We start from the raw sequence: 18524 nt of genomic DNA, 5'->3' as shown, positions 1-18524 counted from the left end.
CACATGCCCTTCAAATGTTTCCGAGTCCATTCCCATAAAATTTTTATATTCGTCTTTACATGATAATTTTAATTCACTTAAAAGATGCTCATAAGTAAAATTTTACGTTTTGCGTACAGGCTTTTCATCCACACTTTTTTTTTTATCTCTTTACTTCTTTTTTTTTAACAAAACTGCAATAGTTGCAAGTAATAAAAATTCATCATCCGATGAAGACATATTTACTTCTAAATACAACTGTGGATTGATCGCTTTTTGTTTTGAACGTTACCGGGCAAACGACAAGCACCCGACACGCACACATATAAAGTGTTGTCAAGCAATGCTGGACCGTCGCCAGAGGCCATATACACTTGTATTGCCTTTTTGCAATTTGTTCGTTCCAGTGTCGAAATTTCAATGGGAATGGAAACGAACAAAAAAAAAAGTAACGGAGAAGAAGGGCTCTTTAATATTCCAACCAGCAAATCACAAACAAAATAAAAATTTAGTGGTTTTGTGATAAGTGTATCTAATATTTTTTTTATATGTGGTTAAATTGAGTATACCATACACAAACATACTGTTTTCGAAATAAAATTAATTTATCGACCATGTTGTTATCTCGGTCGAAAAAGTGGCTGTGTACTGAACTGGAAGCTCATAGCAAGTAATATATGGCATAACATATAATTTATATATTGCTCTTCTAGAGCAATGAGCTGTTTTCATTGTCAATTTATAATTTGACATATGTGTAAAGGTATAAACTTCTTAAATGTGAGGAACTGACATGGTAGAGAATAATTGAGGTTTATAGCACTGCTTCAATTAAGGTAAACAGCTGCTAAATTGTGCCAGCTTGTTTGACAACTTAAATCGTTTGTTTTCAAATTTAAATATGTTTGCTTTTGTCAAGTATAAATTTTGTGATGGCTTTTCGGAACTGTTTACCAATATAATAAACTGTTTGCCATTATTTTACGAATATTATAAAAGCTGTTGAAAAAAATCGTTGACTGCTCAATTTAGGTTAAAAAGTATGCCCAAAAATTACCTAAATTGATTTTCTTTACAACATTCCCGTCACTTTCCAGGGAATTAGAATTCTTTATTTAGGTAACAATTTAGAGGAACACACACATATCACTAAACTATATATTTATTACTACATGGCAATGAAAGGTCACATATGGCAATATATTGACTGTTATAAGTAACAAGAAATAAACATTTGCCTGTGGAGATGTGGGGTTAGGGTGCGATATTGGCGGTTGCCAAGCAATAAACCGCAAAAATTTAGCAGTGTAATAAAGTAAGTTAGTTTTGATAAGATTACGATTTAAGCATTTAAATAGGAAGGTTCTTCTCCATATTATTTAGAAAGATGGGACGCAGTATTGTGGAAAGTTTACGGTTTCTTATGAGACAGAATAAGCCCCCTTTGGAGGCTTATATTATTCCGACGGACGATGCTCATCAAAATGAATATATTTCCCAGCACGATGCGAGGAGAGCCTTTGTTAGTGGATTCAATGGATCTGCCGGAACTGCAGTGATTACATTAGATAAGGCTTTATTGTGGACAGACGCGAGATATTATGAACAAGCCGAAAAACAAATTGGTGCGGAGTGGGAACTTATGAGAGATGGTTTGCCAGCCACTCCTTCTATTGGAAAATGGATTGCAAACAATGTACCCAAAGGAAGTGATGTTGGTGTGGATCCGAAACTTCTTTCATACCGTCAATGGGAACCCATACAAACGGAATTGACAAATACAGGTAATATCACAACTCATTTGCTTCTGGTAATTTATTGGGAGGGATAGTAGCGTTAGATCTCTCATATGTTGCTTATTTCCTTGGTTGGAGTGCCGACTATTAAGTGTGTCATATTAATGGTATTTAATTTCCGGGAATTTTAGGTACATACTGTGTCATATAAAACATTAAGTGGTCACGTAGTCATAATTTATTAGTCTGTATGTTACAACCTTAACATATATAAAAGTGGTCTATCGGGTTTACTTTATGCCGTTATGTACATTTAACCGTTATGTGATCAAAATTATAATATCCTCCAGGACTAAGAGGGCCCTTCTTACACCCTTATGAAGAGTAGTAAACACCGTAACTTAACCTAAACTGGACACAAGTTCGCGAGTATAAAAATATTTTTATTTATTCAATCCATCATTAGGAAATTTATTATTTGGGGAAAATACCCATCCCCTATGTTAACCCTTTCGCTACATCTTTTTATTGCGCCATCCAAAAAATCCAAATTTTTGTCTGAGTATTTATTTTAGGACCAATAACAATACAAATACATTTTTTTTTAAATTGTTTTTTGTTAAGTGCTTTTTTTTTTAATGTTGCCATATGGCAACAAATGTTTTGTATGGTAAAGAAAAACAGTTTATTTTTGGTTTTTGCATAAAGGTTCGTACATTTATTAAAATTTGGTTTGACATTAAAATTTCAATTTATTTATAATTTAAGATTTCTAAACTAAAGTTCCAACAATAACAAAATATTTAAAATAAAAAAATTCATTCAATACTATAAATATACACGTACATACATATTAAAAAGTGAACAAGGATATAAACTAAAAACATAAAATATTAGCATAAAAAGTATTATAGAAAACTATAGCTATAAAAATTACTTAAAATAATACAAAGGAAAGAAGTATCTTACCAAGAATTTAGTCGCTGCAGTGATAATCCTTAAAGCAATCGCGATCTCCGTTGGGTAGACACAAGTGAACCGAACACTTTGAACATTTGTATCTGGAAAATCCTGAACATCCTTTTAATTTGCATCTGTTTTTTTTTTCTCAGTGTCTCCATCCAATGTTGATTTCCATCATATCGGACAGAAACTGATGGTGCTGTTTCATATCTCTTTCGAGAAGTTGATGGGCTGTTGATGTTTTCATTCAAAGAGACTTTTGGCCGTCCACGTTTGCGAGAAAATGCGTCCTTATTTGCTTGCGCTAGCAGACCATCAGCAATGTCGTTGCGGAACTCAAGCAGATCCATGTGTTTCTGCTTTTGGCCTTTATTATTACCCTCATGATCCTTCCTGTACTCCAGCCATGAGTTGCATTTGGCCAGGTCAATAAAGTGGTCAAATATACAACTTTTTAGTAAAGATATTTAGATATTTATTTAAAGTATACAACTTTTTAGTAAAGATATTTATTAATGGACGAATCCTGAAAAGTTTGTCATTGCCTGGATCACTTTCTGTGAACTTCAAGTTGTTTCGCAAGGAATGAAATCTATTCTTTGTCATATTTTAACGAAATGCCGGAATATTTGTGGGCGCTGTTCAGTACATAGACAATCTGGGATAACCAATTGTCCCAATCATAACCTCCAAAGCAAGAAACTTAAAAAATTCTTCTTTCGTTAAGTTAAATGGTCGACCATCTTTTAAAAGAGAGGCTTGGTTTGTCGCCTGCACTACTTCTTCAAAAAATTCTACAGTAAAATACTCCAAAAAGTACTGTACTGGAAGTTTTACAGCGTTACTTGAATAACACTCAGCTTGAGGAGGAGCCCACGAAGTCTTTTTCCATCGAAATTCATTATCTTGTTTTGGAGCTAGAGCCATTTTCATCCAAAACTAGTTCGTCATTACATTCCCCGTTGATATGTGTAATGCTTATATCATACGGACCTGGACGACTAAGCTCCTCCATCATAAAAGTTTCATTATTGTCAAATGCCTCAAATAAATCCTCTAATAATAGAACTTTGACATGGAGCAACCACATTTTTACTGTCATAGGCAAAGTTTATGGTATGCTCCGAAATTTATGGACAACTCAATATTTTACACCAGTAAACACTCGACTGCTACTAGCTAAAACGTATTTGTTACCAACGTTACTGTATGGTTGCGAGTTATATACTCCTTGTGATAGTGTGTGTCGTAGTAAGCTTAATGTTTTGTATAACAACATTGCTAGGTACGTGTACTGTAAAAAACGTTATGACCATATTTCAGTATTTGCGAAAAAAATTCCTTCCGTATCCTTTAACGACTTGCTTAGGTTTAAATGTTTAGTTTTACTCCACAAGATCATAAACACTCAAAAACCCAGATACCTCAAAGATCGACTTATGCCTTCAAAGTCCTGCCGCTCGTTAAACATAGTCCCGATGAAATACAGTTGTTTGGTGACTGAACGTCAATACTTTGTGTTCTCTGTCCGTCTTTGGAATACCTTACCTTACAAAATTAAACGTATAAAAGAAAGCTCGTGTTTCAAAAATAAATTGCTTCGCTATTTTGCCGAAAATTGCTGAATGTACTTTAAATCTCTTCCCATTAATCCCTACTCCTGCTACCACTATTTTTTACCTTACTTTCCTTTTAATACTTTCTCCAACTTATACTTCTTTACTACTATCTGTAATTTTAATTTTAATTTTGATTTTACTGTTAATCCTTTTATGTCAACTATTCTTAAGGTCAATCATTGTAAAAATAACCTATGGTTGTATGTTTTGACTTTAATAATAAATAAATAAAATAAATAAATATTTCTTCCGATTCCGAATTCTCAAAGTCTAAGAGATCTGAGTCCTCGAAATTCTCCAAAATCTTTTCTATAACACTGTCGCTAATTTTTCTTTCCATATTTGAAAATAATATTCCGCAAACAACAACACGTCTCTCTGCTACCAGTTTCAATCGCAAATAAACTTCTTCTGCAATCTAATGCAAGTTAACACCTTACGAGAAATTTGTTGCCATAGGGCAACAAGCTTAGTTTTAAAAATTAGCACAGCTTTTAAGGCTGCGAGCGAAAAAATATTTATATGCCAAATGACAGATTGAACATTTTTTTATATACTTTATTCAAAAATTGTTGAAAACATTTTCCCAAAATGCCTCAAAAATCTAAAAATGCAAAATACAAATTTCAGAGTGAAGTGCTATATGCCAGAAGGCTTTCTTTAAAAATGTTGTATTACCGATATATAATGGGCGGTTATTATTTATTTTATTTCTGTTTAACCATTAAACTTCAATTTTTGGAAATATGTAACAAAAAAGTTGATACTTTTTACAAGAGAGTGTTGACGGCCTTTTAAAGTTTACTGTTGCCATATGGTAACAATATCGCGAAAGGGTTAATATAGTTTGAATATTTATTAAAATAAATGTGATAAGTGCACTTATTCTATCAAAATTTGGTGAAGGTAAAAGACAAATCAACAACAACATCAACAAATAACTTAAAAACTATTATTAACTGAATAGTGTTGGTGCTAGTTTTAGCAAAATAAGCACGAAATGAACATCTCCTGTGAATTTCATTGGAAAATTCGTAATATTTCTCTCAAAACAAGTGAGGGGGTAGTGCATGGAGTCGGAGCCCATTATTTGTGAACCTGTGTCAATATAGTTTAGTTCAAAACATTTTGTTGATTTACTATGTTGCCATATCACGTTTGTATGTTACTTTTAATGATGATGATGAGCAAAAAAGGTAAAAAAATAACAACAATTGATATATTAAACAAAAGTTAAGGAAATTTGCTATCATTCGTTACTTGCTGCTTTACATAAATTATTTTCGAATTTTTTTCTTATTTCTTTCTTATTTCTTCAGTCCAAAATGGTTATTTGACGATATTCCGAATAAAATTGTGTGTTTTTCAGACTCAGCGACCTGTTCTACATAGGAATTGTATGGTTTTGTTCGTAGGTGTTTTTTTGGCAAAACTTTCCTTTACTACCACGATATATTTGAATGGGGGGCGGAGGGGGAGGGGGCGTGGCACCACCCACAGCGTCCATTAGAAAGAGCAAGGTCACACCATTATAACTGAAAGTCCCAACCTCCTAGTTCCCCTATAGAACCCCCAGGAGAAGTTAAAAAATTAGGTTTTCTCCGACGGCATTTGCAGTTTGTACTGAAATACAGTTGAAGAGAAGAGTATACAGCAGTCGTGAACCCAGCAAGCATTTAACTTAGGTTTTATAATTGATAGCACTTATGAAAACGTTGTTTTATTGTAAAAGTTATGAGTGTCGATGGCGAAAATTTAGGCCAAAAATGGTCCGATTTTGCATTATTTCACTAATTATAAATTTTTTTTTTGTAAAAATATTTGTTTTTGTAATATATATGTATATTTGAAATCAAAAAAGCTCCGCAGGCGAAAATTTGGACTAAAAATCGCGCGATTTTTATTCCAAATTTTCAGTATTTGTAAAGATATTTGTTTTTGTAATATATATGTATATTTGAAATCAAAGAAGCGCCCCTATAAATAATAAAAATTGTAAATTGTTCCCTTTTGGTTGACTGGTATTTTCTTATTTCGTTTTGTTCTTCTCTCTCTCATCCTTCGTTTGACAGTTCGCTCCTCAAATTTGTTCTGCACGGTATTACAAACGGTTAGAAGAACATTTGTAATACTAGAATTTAGAGTATTATTTAGTAAAAATAGCTTTACATCGAATCTTAACGTAATAAAGAATGTTTATAAGTGATTTTGTTACTTTTCTGTTTTTGTATTTAAGTGAAATAAGCGTCTGTAATAGGGCATTTTTTCAAGCTTATGCAAAAAAGATGCATTTTTAACGTTAAATATTGCTATTAATTCTTAATTTTAATTTATAAAAAAAAAATTTAAATCAAAAGGCTGATATAGTGAATACATTGCGTGTTATAATTTTTAAATTCGGTCCACGCACTTAGACATTATAAGCAAATATATCGTGGTAGAAATGGAAAGCACAGCCGTTTTTTGTTTGTCTGTAAGCTAGTGTAATCAATATTTAATTTTATTTTAACGTACTGCTTGCCACTGTTTGGCATAGAATAAATTAGATTTCTGATAATTTTTTTCAGAACAAATATTTCTTATCGCTGTTCTTCCCTATTTATACGCTTGCCCACAATCTCTTAGATACTCTCACTCATAATCATTTATTCATTCGTAATAATATTAATGGGTAAATTATTATATCGTATCTTTGTTTTAAATTGCTTAAAATAAATCATTATTTTTAATTCTTTGAATCTAGATACCTAGTTGTACAACACTGAATGTACATATAAGTATATACAGTCTGCTTATAGAAACGTGGCAAAATTCAAACTTAGAGTTTCGTTGTAAAACACTTTAAATGCTGCCAAAATAGGCGTATTCTTTTCGCAATATGCGTTGTACAATTGGTTAGTTTTCTTAGAAAGTTAAAAAGCGTATGTTGTTTTTACAAAATTAGTTCCGTGTATGAAAATCAGTTTGAAGCAGTGTTCCTATGTACACGCCCTAAAGGTCCAAAAATGTTATGTGCATCTGCAGCAAAATATTTTAAGAAGTCGAAAACGTTAATAAATCAATGAGTGCATCGGTGTACCGAAGCTAAAAACGTTGAAGACATCACCGGACGAGGGCAAAAAAATACTTTTCCTAAGCAAGATTAGAAGATCAAACAGATTGGGTTCCTACGGTAACAACCCAACAGGAATTGCTTGCTGAGCATCTTACTATGCTCCTTCATCGGAAGCATTGTAGCCTCTTGTTGAAAAGTTGCAGAGGAGACATCCCGAGGCTGTCCTGCTGTCAGCTCTCTGACAGGTCTAAAGCTTAGGTTACTGCGAAATTAGTACCAGACCAGATAGGAGTAGTGTAATTCGGAACCGATCGGTACATTGCTTTAAATGCCACTACCAAGATTTCTTGGTCTTTCGACTAAGTGCTACCCGCTAGCGATTTGAGTACCTTGTTGTAGTTTTGGAGCTTAGTGGCAATTGCGGTTGTATGCGTTGAGAAGCAAAGCAAACTGTCGAAGGTTGGTATTGGTATATCGCCTTACACCTTTAGTTGTAGTTTGACCTCCTTCGTTCAGGTGGTAAATAGGGCCGCCGTGGATTTAGTAGGGGAAAACTGGAGATTCCTCGCAATGAAAAAGCTAGAAAAACTGGCGAGATAATTGTTCACTTTAGAACACAAGCCGTCTATGTCATTGCCGGAAGCTATAATATTATCGAGCAATTGTCAGTATAGGAGTCCGATGAAACTTACTCTGGTAGTTGGGGAAAGCTTCGAAATATAGAAGTTGGAAAAGCAAGTGTGAAAAAACTCCACCCCGCAGCATGCCATGCTTTATCCTCCTCTGTTTTGAACTTTGGTCTCGGAAAAATGGCAGACGATTTTCGGCCACACAATTTTGTTTTTGAATAACTGTTTTACTAAATAAAAATATATATTAGTGCACATTTTTATTTTGATATTTGTATGTCTGTTTGTATGCTGCAGCTGTCTACGTCACAAGGGTCAAATATGATTGACGTACGACGCCATTTGTAAAAATTATAAATCTTTCGACAGGGTGATTAAGTTTGCACCACCATATAAAAATAAATAAATAATTGGCGCGTACACTTCTGTTAGGTGTTTGGCCGAGCTCCTCCTCCTATTTGTGGTGTGCGTCTTGATGTTGTTCCACAAATGGAGGGACCTACAGTTTCAAGCCGACTCCGAACGGCAGATATTTTTATGAGGAGCTTTTTCATGGCAGAAATACACTCGGAGGTTTGCCATTGCCTGCCGAGGGGCGACCGCTATTAGAAAAATGTTTTTATTAATTTTGCCTTCACCGAGATTCGAACTAACGACCTCTCGGTGAATTCCGAATGGTAATCACGCACCAACCCATTTCCCACCACCATATACATATGTCTAAATAAGCTTATTTCGCGTATTAAGAAGCAGTTAAATTAGTTTAAGATTTGAGAATTTATTATTATTATTAATTCTTAGACAAGACTAATCCTCTTTCTACAGGCCCTTAAATTAAGTTTACCTAATCATTTAATAAGGATGAAAGCTCAACTAATTATAAAAAAGAATGCATTCAACCTTTGTGGCCACAGGAATGTCATGTATTGAAGCTTCAAAGTTCAATATCTCTCATAATATAAATTTCCGCTACTTCTAACCAACCAACTTCTAAAACTAACAAATCTTTTATAGACTGTACGTTAGTTCCTGTGGAGGAAAATTTGGTCGATGCAATATGGGGAGATCAACAACCTAAGCAGCCTTCCAATCCCATCATTCAATTAGAGCAAATATTTTCTGGTTTAACGGTTGCAGAGAAATGGAAAGACATTAAGAATCGAATGCAAGAAAATACGGCCCATGCGCTGGTGGTGTCAGCTTTGGATGAAATTGCATGTAAGTACAGTTTTTTACTCTATATAAAAGAGTTCATTAATTGTGCATTATTGTAAAAGTTTTGGTTCAGTGTTGATTTCGAACAAAGTCTAATACAGACTCGTACTTTGGATTTAAGTTCTGGGGAGTTTTAATTCTATGTAAATTGCTTAATATAGATATTCTTGCTAAGACAGTTGAAAGTATTTTGTAAGGACCAGTTTGGATTCTAGAAAAAATAAACCAACCGGAAATGGCTCGAATAATATTAAATATTAGACAATTATTTTTGAAATGTTACGAAAATAAAGCGTAAAGTATAGTTGTTCCATTTTCGTTTGTTTGTGATGGATATTTATGATTCAATTATTAAAGGTTTGCTGTATTGTGACAAAATGTTGCATTTAAGAAGGGTGGAGAAGGGGGGAAAATTAAAGGGTTGCTTACTTAAATGGAAACGAACTGCGAACGGTTTAAAAAATAAATTAAAATTATTATTTTAAAACTCATATTTTCATATATACTTATGTATATATATGTAAGTGGAGCGTACAACCTTTTTTGCTGCTTGGCAGAGCTCCTCCTCTTACTTGTGGCGTGCGTCTTGATGTTGCGCCGCCTATAGTTTTAAACCGACACCGAACGGCAGATGATGTTTATATGAGGAGCTTTTTCATGTCGGAAATATACCCGGAGTTTTGCCACTGCCTGCTGAGGGGCGGCCACTATTAGAAAACACTTTCTACCATTTGGTGTTTCGTGCATGAATATTCGAACCTACCTACTTCCGAATGGTATTCATGCACCAATCCATTCGACTACGGTGGTCGCCTGGGTTATTGCATTTGAAGCACATAAAATAGGTGTGCCCCAAGAATGATAGAATACAAGGATGCACCTTCCGAATTCGCCGTGTCGTAAGAGTCTATGAATAAACATGCAAAAGGAAGGGGAATTACTTGCTTGTTTAGTTTAAATCTTTCAAATCACAATACTAACAAGCCATTCACTGTTTCACAAACATGTAATTTCTCCTACTTTTGTTTGTTTTGTATTGCGAAGGGGGCTGACGTCAGACTTCCCAAAATCGCAAAAAATAAAGCAACTGTTTCTTAATGGCGCCGCGTTTGATACTCAATTCGCCTTGGGTGTGTCCCTTACGTCCCGGATTTTTACCATTCAGAAAAAATCTTAATCTGCAATCCTTGCGGACATTTGTGCAATATACATTACACTTTTTTTGCCCATTCGGGAAAAATAATAGGACTATGAATAAGTTCGTTACGGTTTTACAACAGATGGCGTAACTTGATTATTATTCCATCGATCCACATTTCCAAACATTCATTGGAGAGCTACTGTCGTAAGGCACAAACGTCAGTATAAGTTTTTTATTTGAAGCGTAAACAACAATATTTTTACCACACTTGAAAATGTCGAATTTCGTGCCAAATAATGTGTTTTTGCGGGGAATTCTTCTTCATTATTTTAATATGAAGAAAAAAGCAGCCGAAAGTCATCGTATCTTGGTGGAAGTTTATGGTGAGCATGCTCTATCTGAGCGAACGTGCCAGAAGTGGTTTGCACGCTTTAAAAGTGGTGATTTTGGCTTGGAAGACGAAGAACGCGAGGGTGCGCCGCCAAAGTTCATGGATACCGAATTGGAGGAATTGCTCGATCAAGATCCGGCTCAAACGCAAGAAGAGGTTGCAAAAACTTTGGGAGTTGATCAATCAACCATTTCCAAACGTTTAAAAGCCATGGGAATGATCCGAAAGGTAGGCCATTGGGTGCCGTATGAATTGAAGCCAAGAGACGTTGAACGCCGTTTTATGGCATGCGAACAACTGCTTCAACGGCACAAAAGAAAGGGTTTTTTGCATCGAATTGTGACTGGCGATGAAAAGTGGGTCCATTACGACAATCCAAAACGTCGGGCAACGTATGGATACCCTGGCCATGCTTCAACATCGACGTCGGCGCAGAATATTCATGGCCTGAAGGTTATGCTGTGTATCTGGTGGGACCAGCTGGGTGTTGTGTATTATGAGCTACTGAAACCGAATGAAACGATTACGGGGGATGTCTACCGACGACAATTGATGCGTTTGAGCCGAGCACTGCGAGAAAAACGGCCGCAATACGCCGATAGACACGACAAAGTTATTTCATTCCCATGGCAGCCGGTTCTACGTTACCGGAATGACTCGGGTTTTTATTCCCGACCAAGGGCTGCCGCCCCAGTACACTAGCCCTGTCTAGTGCACCGTATTTTACCCTAAACCTTTCGTCACAGGAGCAACTCATTGCAGCCAGTTTGCTCCAAATACTTCTCTTCCGGGCTGGCGTCGAACCCAACCCCGGACCTGAAGTATTTTACTGCTGCATTTGCCACAAACGGCTCCACCCGAACTCCACCTCGGTTAGGTGTAACCAGTGCAACGGGTGGTGCCATCTTAAGACCTGTTCAGGCCTTAAGACTCACAGGGAGTGGTCCACAAGGTATGTGGCCACGTGTTGCTCCCGCCCACAGGCGGTCACCGCCTCTACGGCGACACTGCCCTCAGTGCCGGCTCATCACACTGCCGCCACTAACAACACCTCAACGGCCAGGAGCCCCCAAGAGCAACACGACTCCCTCTCCAACCCACAACCCTCCTGCTCCTACCCCAGTGCGGGGACAAACCAGCAGCTCTTGGTCCCCCGCACAGTCTGCTCCGTGTGCCAGACCGTAGTACCTCGGAACCTGACAACTGTCCAATGCAGTTCTTGCAGTGGCTGGTGTCACTTTCGGAGGTGCTCCGGCCTGCACACCACCCGTGAGTGGACACGCGACTACGTTGCCCCCTGCTGCAGAGCTCTGCACCCGCAACCGCCCACCGTGGCGCGGCCACCCGACAACATCAGGCCACTCCCCATTTTGCGGAACGCACAGCAGGACCAACGCAGACAACATCATGCATCCCTCACCCCCCGAATTACGACGACCCTCCCGCGAAGCTTCAAGCTTTTGCAACTAAACTGCAACGGACTAACGAGTAAGATTGACGAGATAGTCGACTTCATGAGTCGGTTCGGAATTAAGATAGCTGCGGTCCAAGAGACAAAACTGCACGCTAGCTCCCCCCTGATTACCAGGGACGGCTATAACGTGCACCGAAAGGACCGCGAGCGAGACAACGGTGGTGGCCTAGCGTTCATAGTACACCATTCAGTGCAGTATCGTCTTATTGATGAAGGCATCGACCGCAGGGACAGCACCTTAGAACGTCAAGGTATAGCTGTCCGGTCAGGCGATGCCGAGCTCGAAATTTACAATATTTATATACCCCCTGTCACCTGCTGCCCGGCAGGATATCTCCCCGCAATTACGTCCCAATTTCCCAGCCGAAGCAGCCGTTATGGCAAACGAGCGTGACCGTCTACGCCAGGCCGATCCCGGGGATCCTCGTATAAAGGATCTCAATTTGGAGATCCGGCAACTGGTCACCCAACATAAGCGGACCAAATGGGTAGAGCATCTGAAGTCCTGTAACTTCACCTCTGGTGTGAGCAAGCTCTGGTCCACCGTAAGGTCCCTGTCGAACCCGACGAAGCACAACGACAAGGTGGATATCACCTTCAACGGTCGTACTTCGTCGGACCCGAAGAGATGCGCGAGCTATTTTAGCCGGCAATTTATATTGCATCCTCCGGTCGACAGATCCAAACGTTGTGCCACCAGACGGCTGCACAAACTGCCCTACAACAGTGCACCGCTTACTTTCACCAGCGACGAGGTTCAGGGGGCCATCAAACACATGAAACCATCAAAAGCCATTGGCCCCGACGGACTAAACATGCTGATGCTGAAAAAGCTGGGTCCATTGGGAGTAGAATATCTCACAAAGGTCTTCAACCTGTCTATGGCCACTCTCATCATTCCTGATAAGTGGAAATTAGGGAGAGTGGTCCCACTGCTGAAGCCTGGGAAACCCGCCAACCAAGGGGAGTCTTATCGTCCGATAACTCTCCTTTCCCCAGTAGTGAAGACACTTGAGGCCCTTCTACTCCCACTCCTCACTCAACACCTGACTCCAGCCCCACACCAGCATGGTTTCCGTAGAGTGCACAGTACCACCACGGCACTCACCGTCATAAACACCCAGGTAAACCGCGGCCTTAACCAAAACCGCCCCTGCGAGAGGACTGTCCTAGTAGCGTTGGACCTACAAAAGGCTTTCGACACAGTCAGCCACGCCACGCTACTAGATGACATTTTACAGTCGACACTCCCGCCAGGGCTGAAGAGGTGGACCGCGAACTACCTGAGTGGTCGTCACTCGTCGGTAGTATTTCGAGACCAAACCTCAAAACAGAGAAAAATAAAGCAAGGAGTACCGCAGGGTGGTGTCCTTTCACCCTTGCTTTTTAATTTCTATATTTCGAAACTCCCCCAGCCACCAGAGGGAGTCTCACTGGTCTCATATGCCGACGACTGCACGATAATGGCGTCGGGCAATGACATTGATGGCCTATGCTCAAAAGTAAACGACTACCTCGCCAGCCTTTCTCGCTTCTTCACTGCGAGAAACTTAAAACTTTCTCCCACTAAATCCACGGCGACCCTATTTACCACCTGGACAAAGGAGGTCAAGCTGCCACTTCAGGTACACGTCGACGATAATCCAATTCCGACGATAAACAACCCCAAAATTTTTGGAGTCACCTTTGACAGCTTGCTCTCCTTTTCGGCGCACACAACCGCTATTGCAACGAGAGTACAGAATCGCAACAAGGTCCTCAAGTCGCTTGCCGGCAGCACTTGGGGCAAAGACAAAGAAATGTTGCTGTCGACTTTCAAAGCAATAGGCCGACCGGTTCTGAACTATGCCGCGCCTGTCTGGTCGCCTGGAACCAGTGATACGCAGTGGACGAAGCTTCAGACCTGCCAGAATACTGCCATCAGGACCGCGACAGGATGTCTCCTGATGTCCCCTATCTACCATTTACATGACGAGGCGCACATGCTCCCGGTTAAGGAGCATAACAAAATGCTCGGCAAGCAGTTTCTGCTTGGGTGTCACCGTAGGCCTCACCCATGCAGACACCTGCTCGAGCCTGAGCCACCTCCCAGGCACATCAGGAGACACTTCCTCAACTACGTGGACGAGATCCAGGACAAAACGGACAGACCTCTCCAGGATCGGACAGTATACAGACAGGCTATGAACGACATTCATCGGGAGACACTTACCACCTTCCTAAGCTCCCGACCCCCGAATGCCGTTATCGGAGTCCAACCACCACCCATCGCAGACGAAGAGCTCCAGCTTCCTCGAGAGTCCCGCGTAATCTTGGCACAACTACGTTCTGGATACTGTAGCAGGTTAAACTCCTACCTATCCAGAATCGACCCCGACATACTAAACATATGTCCTGCATGTGAAGGTACCCCGCACGACACTAACCACCTCTTCACATGCCCCATCAAACCCACTCATCTAACACCTCTCTCCCTCTGGACCCAACCCGTCGAAACTGCCAGTTTCCTGGGCCTACCGTTAGATGAGCTAGACGAAGACGACCGGTAATTTACACTACACTGACAGGGCGAAGATACTGCTACAACAACAACAACAACAACAAAGTTATTTTGCAACATGACAATGCTCGGCCACATGTTGCACAAGTGGTCAAAACATACTTAGAAACGCTCAAATGGGATGTCCTACCCCACCCGCCGTATAGTCCAGACCTTGCGCCATCCGATTACTATCTCTTCCGATCGATGCAACATGGCCTGGCTGACCAGCACTTCCGTAATTACGATGAAGTCAAAAAATGGATCGATTCGTGGATTGCGGCAAAACCGACCGAATTTTTCACAAAGGGAATCCGTGAATTGCCAGAAAGATGGGAAAAAGTAGTAGTAAGCGATGGACAATATTTTGAATATTAAATTTGTAACCATTTTACGTCAATAAAGTTTCAAATTTCGAAAAAAACCGCACGAACTTATTCATAGTCCTATTAATTTGCATTTTTTTGCTTTACTTAAAAGGTGGTAGATGAACAAATGTAAATTAAACTTTGATATTTTCCACTTTTTTTTCAAGGAGAAGTTTTTACTTACTTACATCACTTCTTTAGCAGCGGGATCTATAAACAATTATTGAACCCTCTTTGTGCGAAAGTCTTGTATTTATACAATAAATATATATTTGAACATTAAAATGTAAAAATTCATACATATTTATTTATTTTTCAGGGTTTTTAAACCTCCGGGGGTCAGATATTGAATATAATCCCGTATTTTTTGCGTATTTAATTGTTGAAATGAACAATATTAAGTTATTCGTTGACAAAACAAAACTTCCGGAGAATTTTGAAGAATATCAGAAACAGAATGATGTTCTTATTGATATTTATCCATATGACTCTATTGGAAGTGAAGTGAAAACCATAATAAGTTCATTATCAGAGGAGAAAATATGGATTTCTCCAACCTCAAGCTATTACTTATGTTCTTTGATACCTAAAAAGTTAAGAGTCCTTGAGGTAAGAATATTAAAGAGAAATAACGGTGGACTTGTAAATTTCTAAAATAATGTGCCCTGTTTTTTAGATCACACCTATAGCCCTTAACAAAGCAATTAAAAATAATACCGAAATCGAAGGATTTATTAACTGTCATATTCGTGATGGAGTTGCACTCTGTCGATATTTCGCTTGGTTAGAGGATTCTGTTCAGAATGGCGAGAATGTTACTGAAATTTCTGGAGCTACGAAATTAGAAGAATTTCGATCGTAAGTATTTTTTGGAAAAACTATATTTTATACTTAAAAATATTATTTTTAGGAAGAATAAATACTTCATGGGCTTAAGCTTTGGAACGATAAGTGCCAGTGGTCCCAATGGTTCTATAATACATTATCAACCAACTGAAGAAACCAATCGACGCATAGTTAGCCAAGAAATCTACCTCTGTGATTCGGGGGCTCAGTATCTGTAAGTAGATATATATTTATGTTCTCAAATTTACCATTCCACCTTAAGACTCTTTTTTTTTAAATACCTCAAAGCCTCATTAAATAGTCTGGGTATTGATGTTGACGGCTTTTTCTGCGACTCGATGGCTTGCTCTTTGGTGCATGGTCAACTGCGTCTTGTGAACGATTGATTTTCGCTGCTTCGGTCTTTGCCGGCGAGAAATTCTTCGTACTCCTTCACTACTTTTTCGTATTTTGCCTTGTCATCAACATCTTGCTCTTGTACTGTTCAAGCGGCCTCATTCTTCGCAGTCTCGTTAGAATGAAACTAGTCTTCTAGTACTACGATTTTAGGACGGTGCTGTCTGATTTGTTTGGTTTCGTATGAATCTTTCGCCTATGGCTGGTTGATTCTCTCGAGTCGGCGTTTGTTTTTGTTGTTGATTGTATTGTGCGTTTGTCTGGTTGCGGAGTACTATGACTGGGGGCTGGTTTTTTGGCTAGAAGCCATTAATATGTCGTCTTCCGAGAAGGGTATTTCGAATTTATCTGGATCTTTAACAAAAATATCATGATTTATTTGGTTCGTAAGAGAGTTTCGCGAGACCGAAGTCAAGCTCGACCGCCAAATAGTGTGCCCACCACGGCAGCGCCCCTTAACGTGGTACTGTCTGTACAGTTACTCACCGAGATGGTCAACTGACGATTAGGAAAACTTTGTTCGCGATGCACATGTTTGAATTTCCTGCACCATTTAAACCTCAGCACGATTCCATGAACACCATGGCTTGAGAGATTGGGCTTTTGTTTTCGGAATCTCTCCTACCTAGGTAGTACTAGGAGGAGTTTGATGACACTTTAAGTAGAATAAAAAATGTTAAAGTAGACCATCTATTTGAAAAAGGGTCTGCGAAAAATTTGATAACATTTGGAAGAGAAAGTTTCTGATACGTTTTTTCTTTTCTCGAAAAAAATTTCCTCTCAATATATTCCGACAATATGAAAATTGAAAAAAGCAGAAATACACCTTGGTTTCAGAACATTCTATTAGCGGCAAATAACATTTGTTTTTAAAAGTTTTTCTATTAAGACCATTTGGTCTACTTGAATTTACGTCTAGCTTTGAATCCTAATAAACGATGCATTATTTAGGGATGGAACAACGGATGTCACGCGTACATTTCATTTTGGAGAACCGACAGAATTCCAAAAGGAAGCATACACACGCGTTTTAAAGGGCCAGTTGAGATTAGGATCCACAATTTTTCCAACAGAAGTAAAGGTTAGTACTTATAAAAAATTATAAAAAAAAGTTAAATATTTTAAATATTTTAATAATATAAATTAGGGTAATGTCCTCGATACAATCGCAAGAAAATCACTTTGGGATGTGGGACTAGATTACGGACACGGAACAGGGCATGGGGTTGGATCATTTCTTAATGTGCATGAAGGTCCTATGGGAGTAGGAACTCGTCTTATGCCTGATGACCCCGGTTTACAAGAAAATATGTTTATATCAAACGGTATTATGTGGTATTTCCTCAAAATACGTAAGTTTTAAAGTTTTTTTTTATTATTTTTTTGGCAGAGCCTGGATATTACCAAAGTGAGGAATTTGGAATTCGTATTGAGGATATTGTTCAAATTGTCCCAGCTACGAAAGGTTATAATTTTGCTGGAAGAGGTGCTTTAACGTTTAAAAATATAACATGGTGTCCAAAACAAACGAAGATGATCAGAAAAGATCTACTTCTAGACATTGAGGTAAATTTCATGAATAACACAGGTCCAGCAAATTCACACTTTTTTCATATGAGACTGGTTTCCGATGTAGTGTTTTGCGCTGAACACGATTTTGACGTCCAAAAGAGTGTTTATGGCCTTTGTAGTGCAAGATTTAAGCTTTATTGTGAGTATGGGTTGAAGTCTCTAGCTCATCAGGCATTTGCAAAAGTGGAGCTAAAAACACCCAACGACATGGTTTTATGGGATTTTACTGCCATTGTACATCGCACAAAAAGTTCATGGGAAACGAATCTCATATGAACTAAACTCAAAAGAAAACACATGTAGACCTATGTAGTTGATCTATGTATTAAATAAACGTATTTCTTTATAGGTAACCATTTTAAATGATTATCACAAACTGGTTTGGGAAACCTTGTCGCCGATTTTACGTGAAGAAGGCGATGAATTTACCTTGGCGTGGTTGGAAAAAGAAACCCGTGCTATATAAAAGTCAATGGAATTTTGTATACGATGAATAATAAAGATTTTATAATAAATATTGCCGATCACCAAAGGAATATTATTTTAACTGAGTTCCCATATAGCAAGCACTAGAATAGCAAAGACAACTACAGCAGCGATA

At 38.6% G+C, this 18524-nt stretch overlaps 1 protein-coding gene across 2 annotated transcripts; it reads left to right on the top strand.

Moving 5' to 3' along the window:
* Positions 1 to 1188: 1188 nt before the first annotated feature.
* Positions 1189 to 18455, top strand: LOC128866386 (xaa-Pro aminopeptidase ApepP). Of its 2 annotated transcripts, XM_054107093.1 has the most exons (10): positions 1189 to 1294; positions 1363 to 1763; positions 8996 to 9199; positions 15429 to 15718; positions 15786 to 15967; positions 16020 to 16169; positions 17303 to 17432; positions 17499 to 17676; positions 17742 to 17917; positions 18273 to 18455. In XM_054107093.1, exons 2-10 carry the CDS (start codon positions 1367 to 1369, stop codon positions 18387 to 18389), a joined length of 1824 nt encoding a protein of 607 aa, XP_053963068.1. In that variant the 5' UTR covers positions 1189 to 1294; positions 1363 to 1366; the 3' UTR covers positions 18390 to 18455. The 2 variants fall into 2 exon arrangements, with proteins under 2 accessions (XP_053963068.1, XP_053963060.1); XM_054107085.1 differs by lacking the exon at positions 1189 to 1294 and having other exon boundaries at positions 1302 to 1763.
* The last annotated feature ends 69 nt before the right edge of the window (positions 18456 to 18524 follow it).

Source organism: Anastrepha ludens, chromosome 2 (assembly GCF_028408465.1).
Source record: "Anastrepha ludens isolate Willacy chromosome 2, idAnaLude1.1, whole genome shotgun sequence".
Taxonomy (NCBI): domain Eukaryota; kingdom Metazoa; phylum Arthropoda; class Insecta; order Diptera; family Tephritidae; genus Anastrepha; species Anastrepha ludens.
The sequence above is the reverse complement of the archived record's forward strand: the minus strand, read 5'-3'. Positions and strand labels throughout refer to the sequence as shown.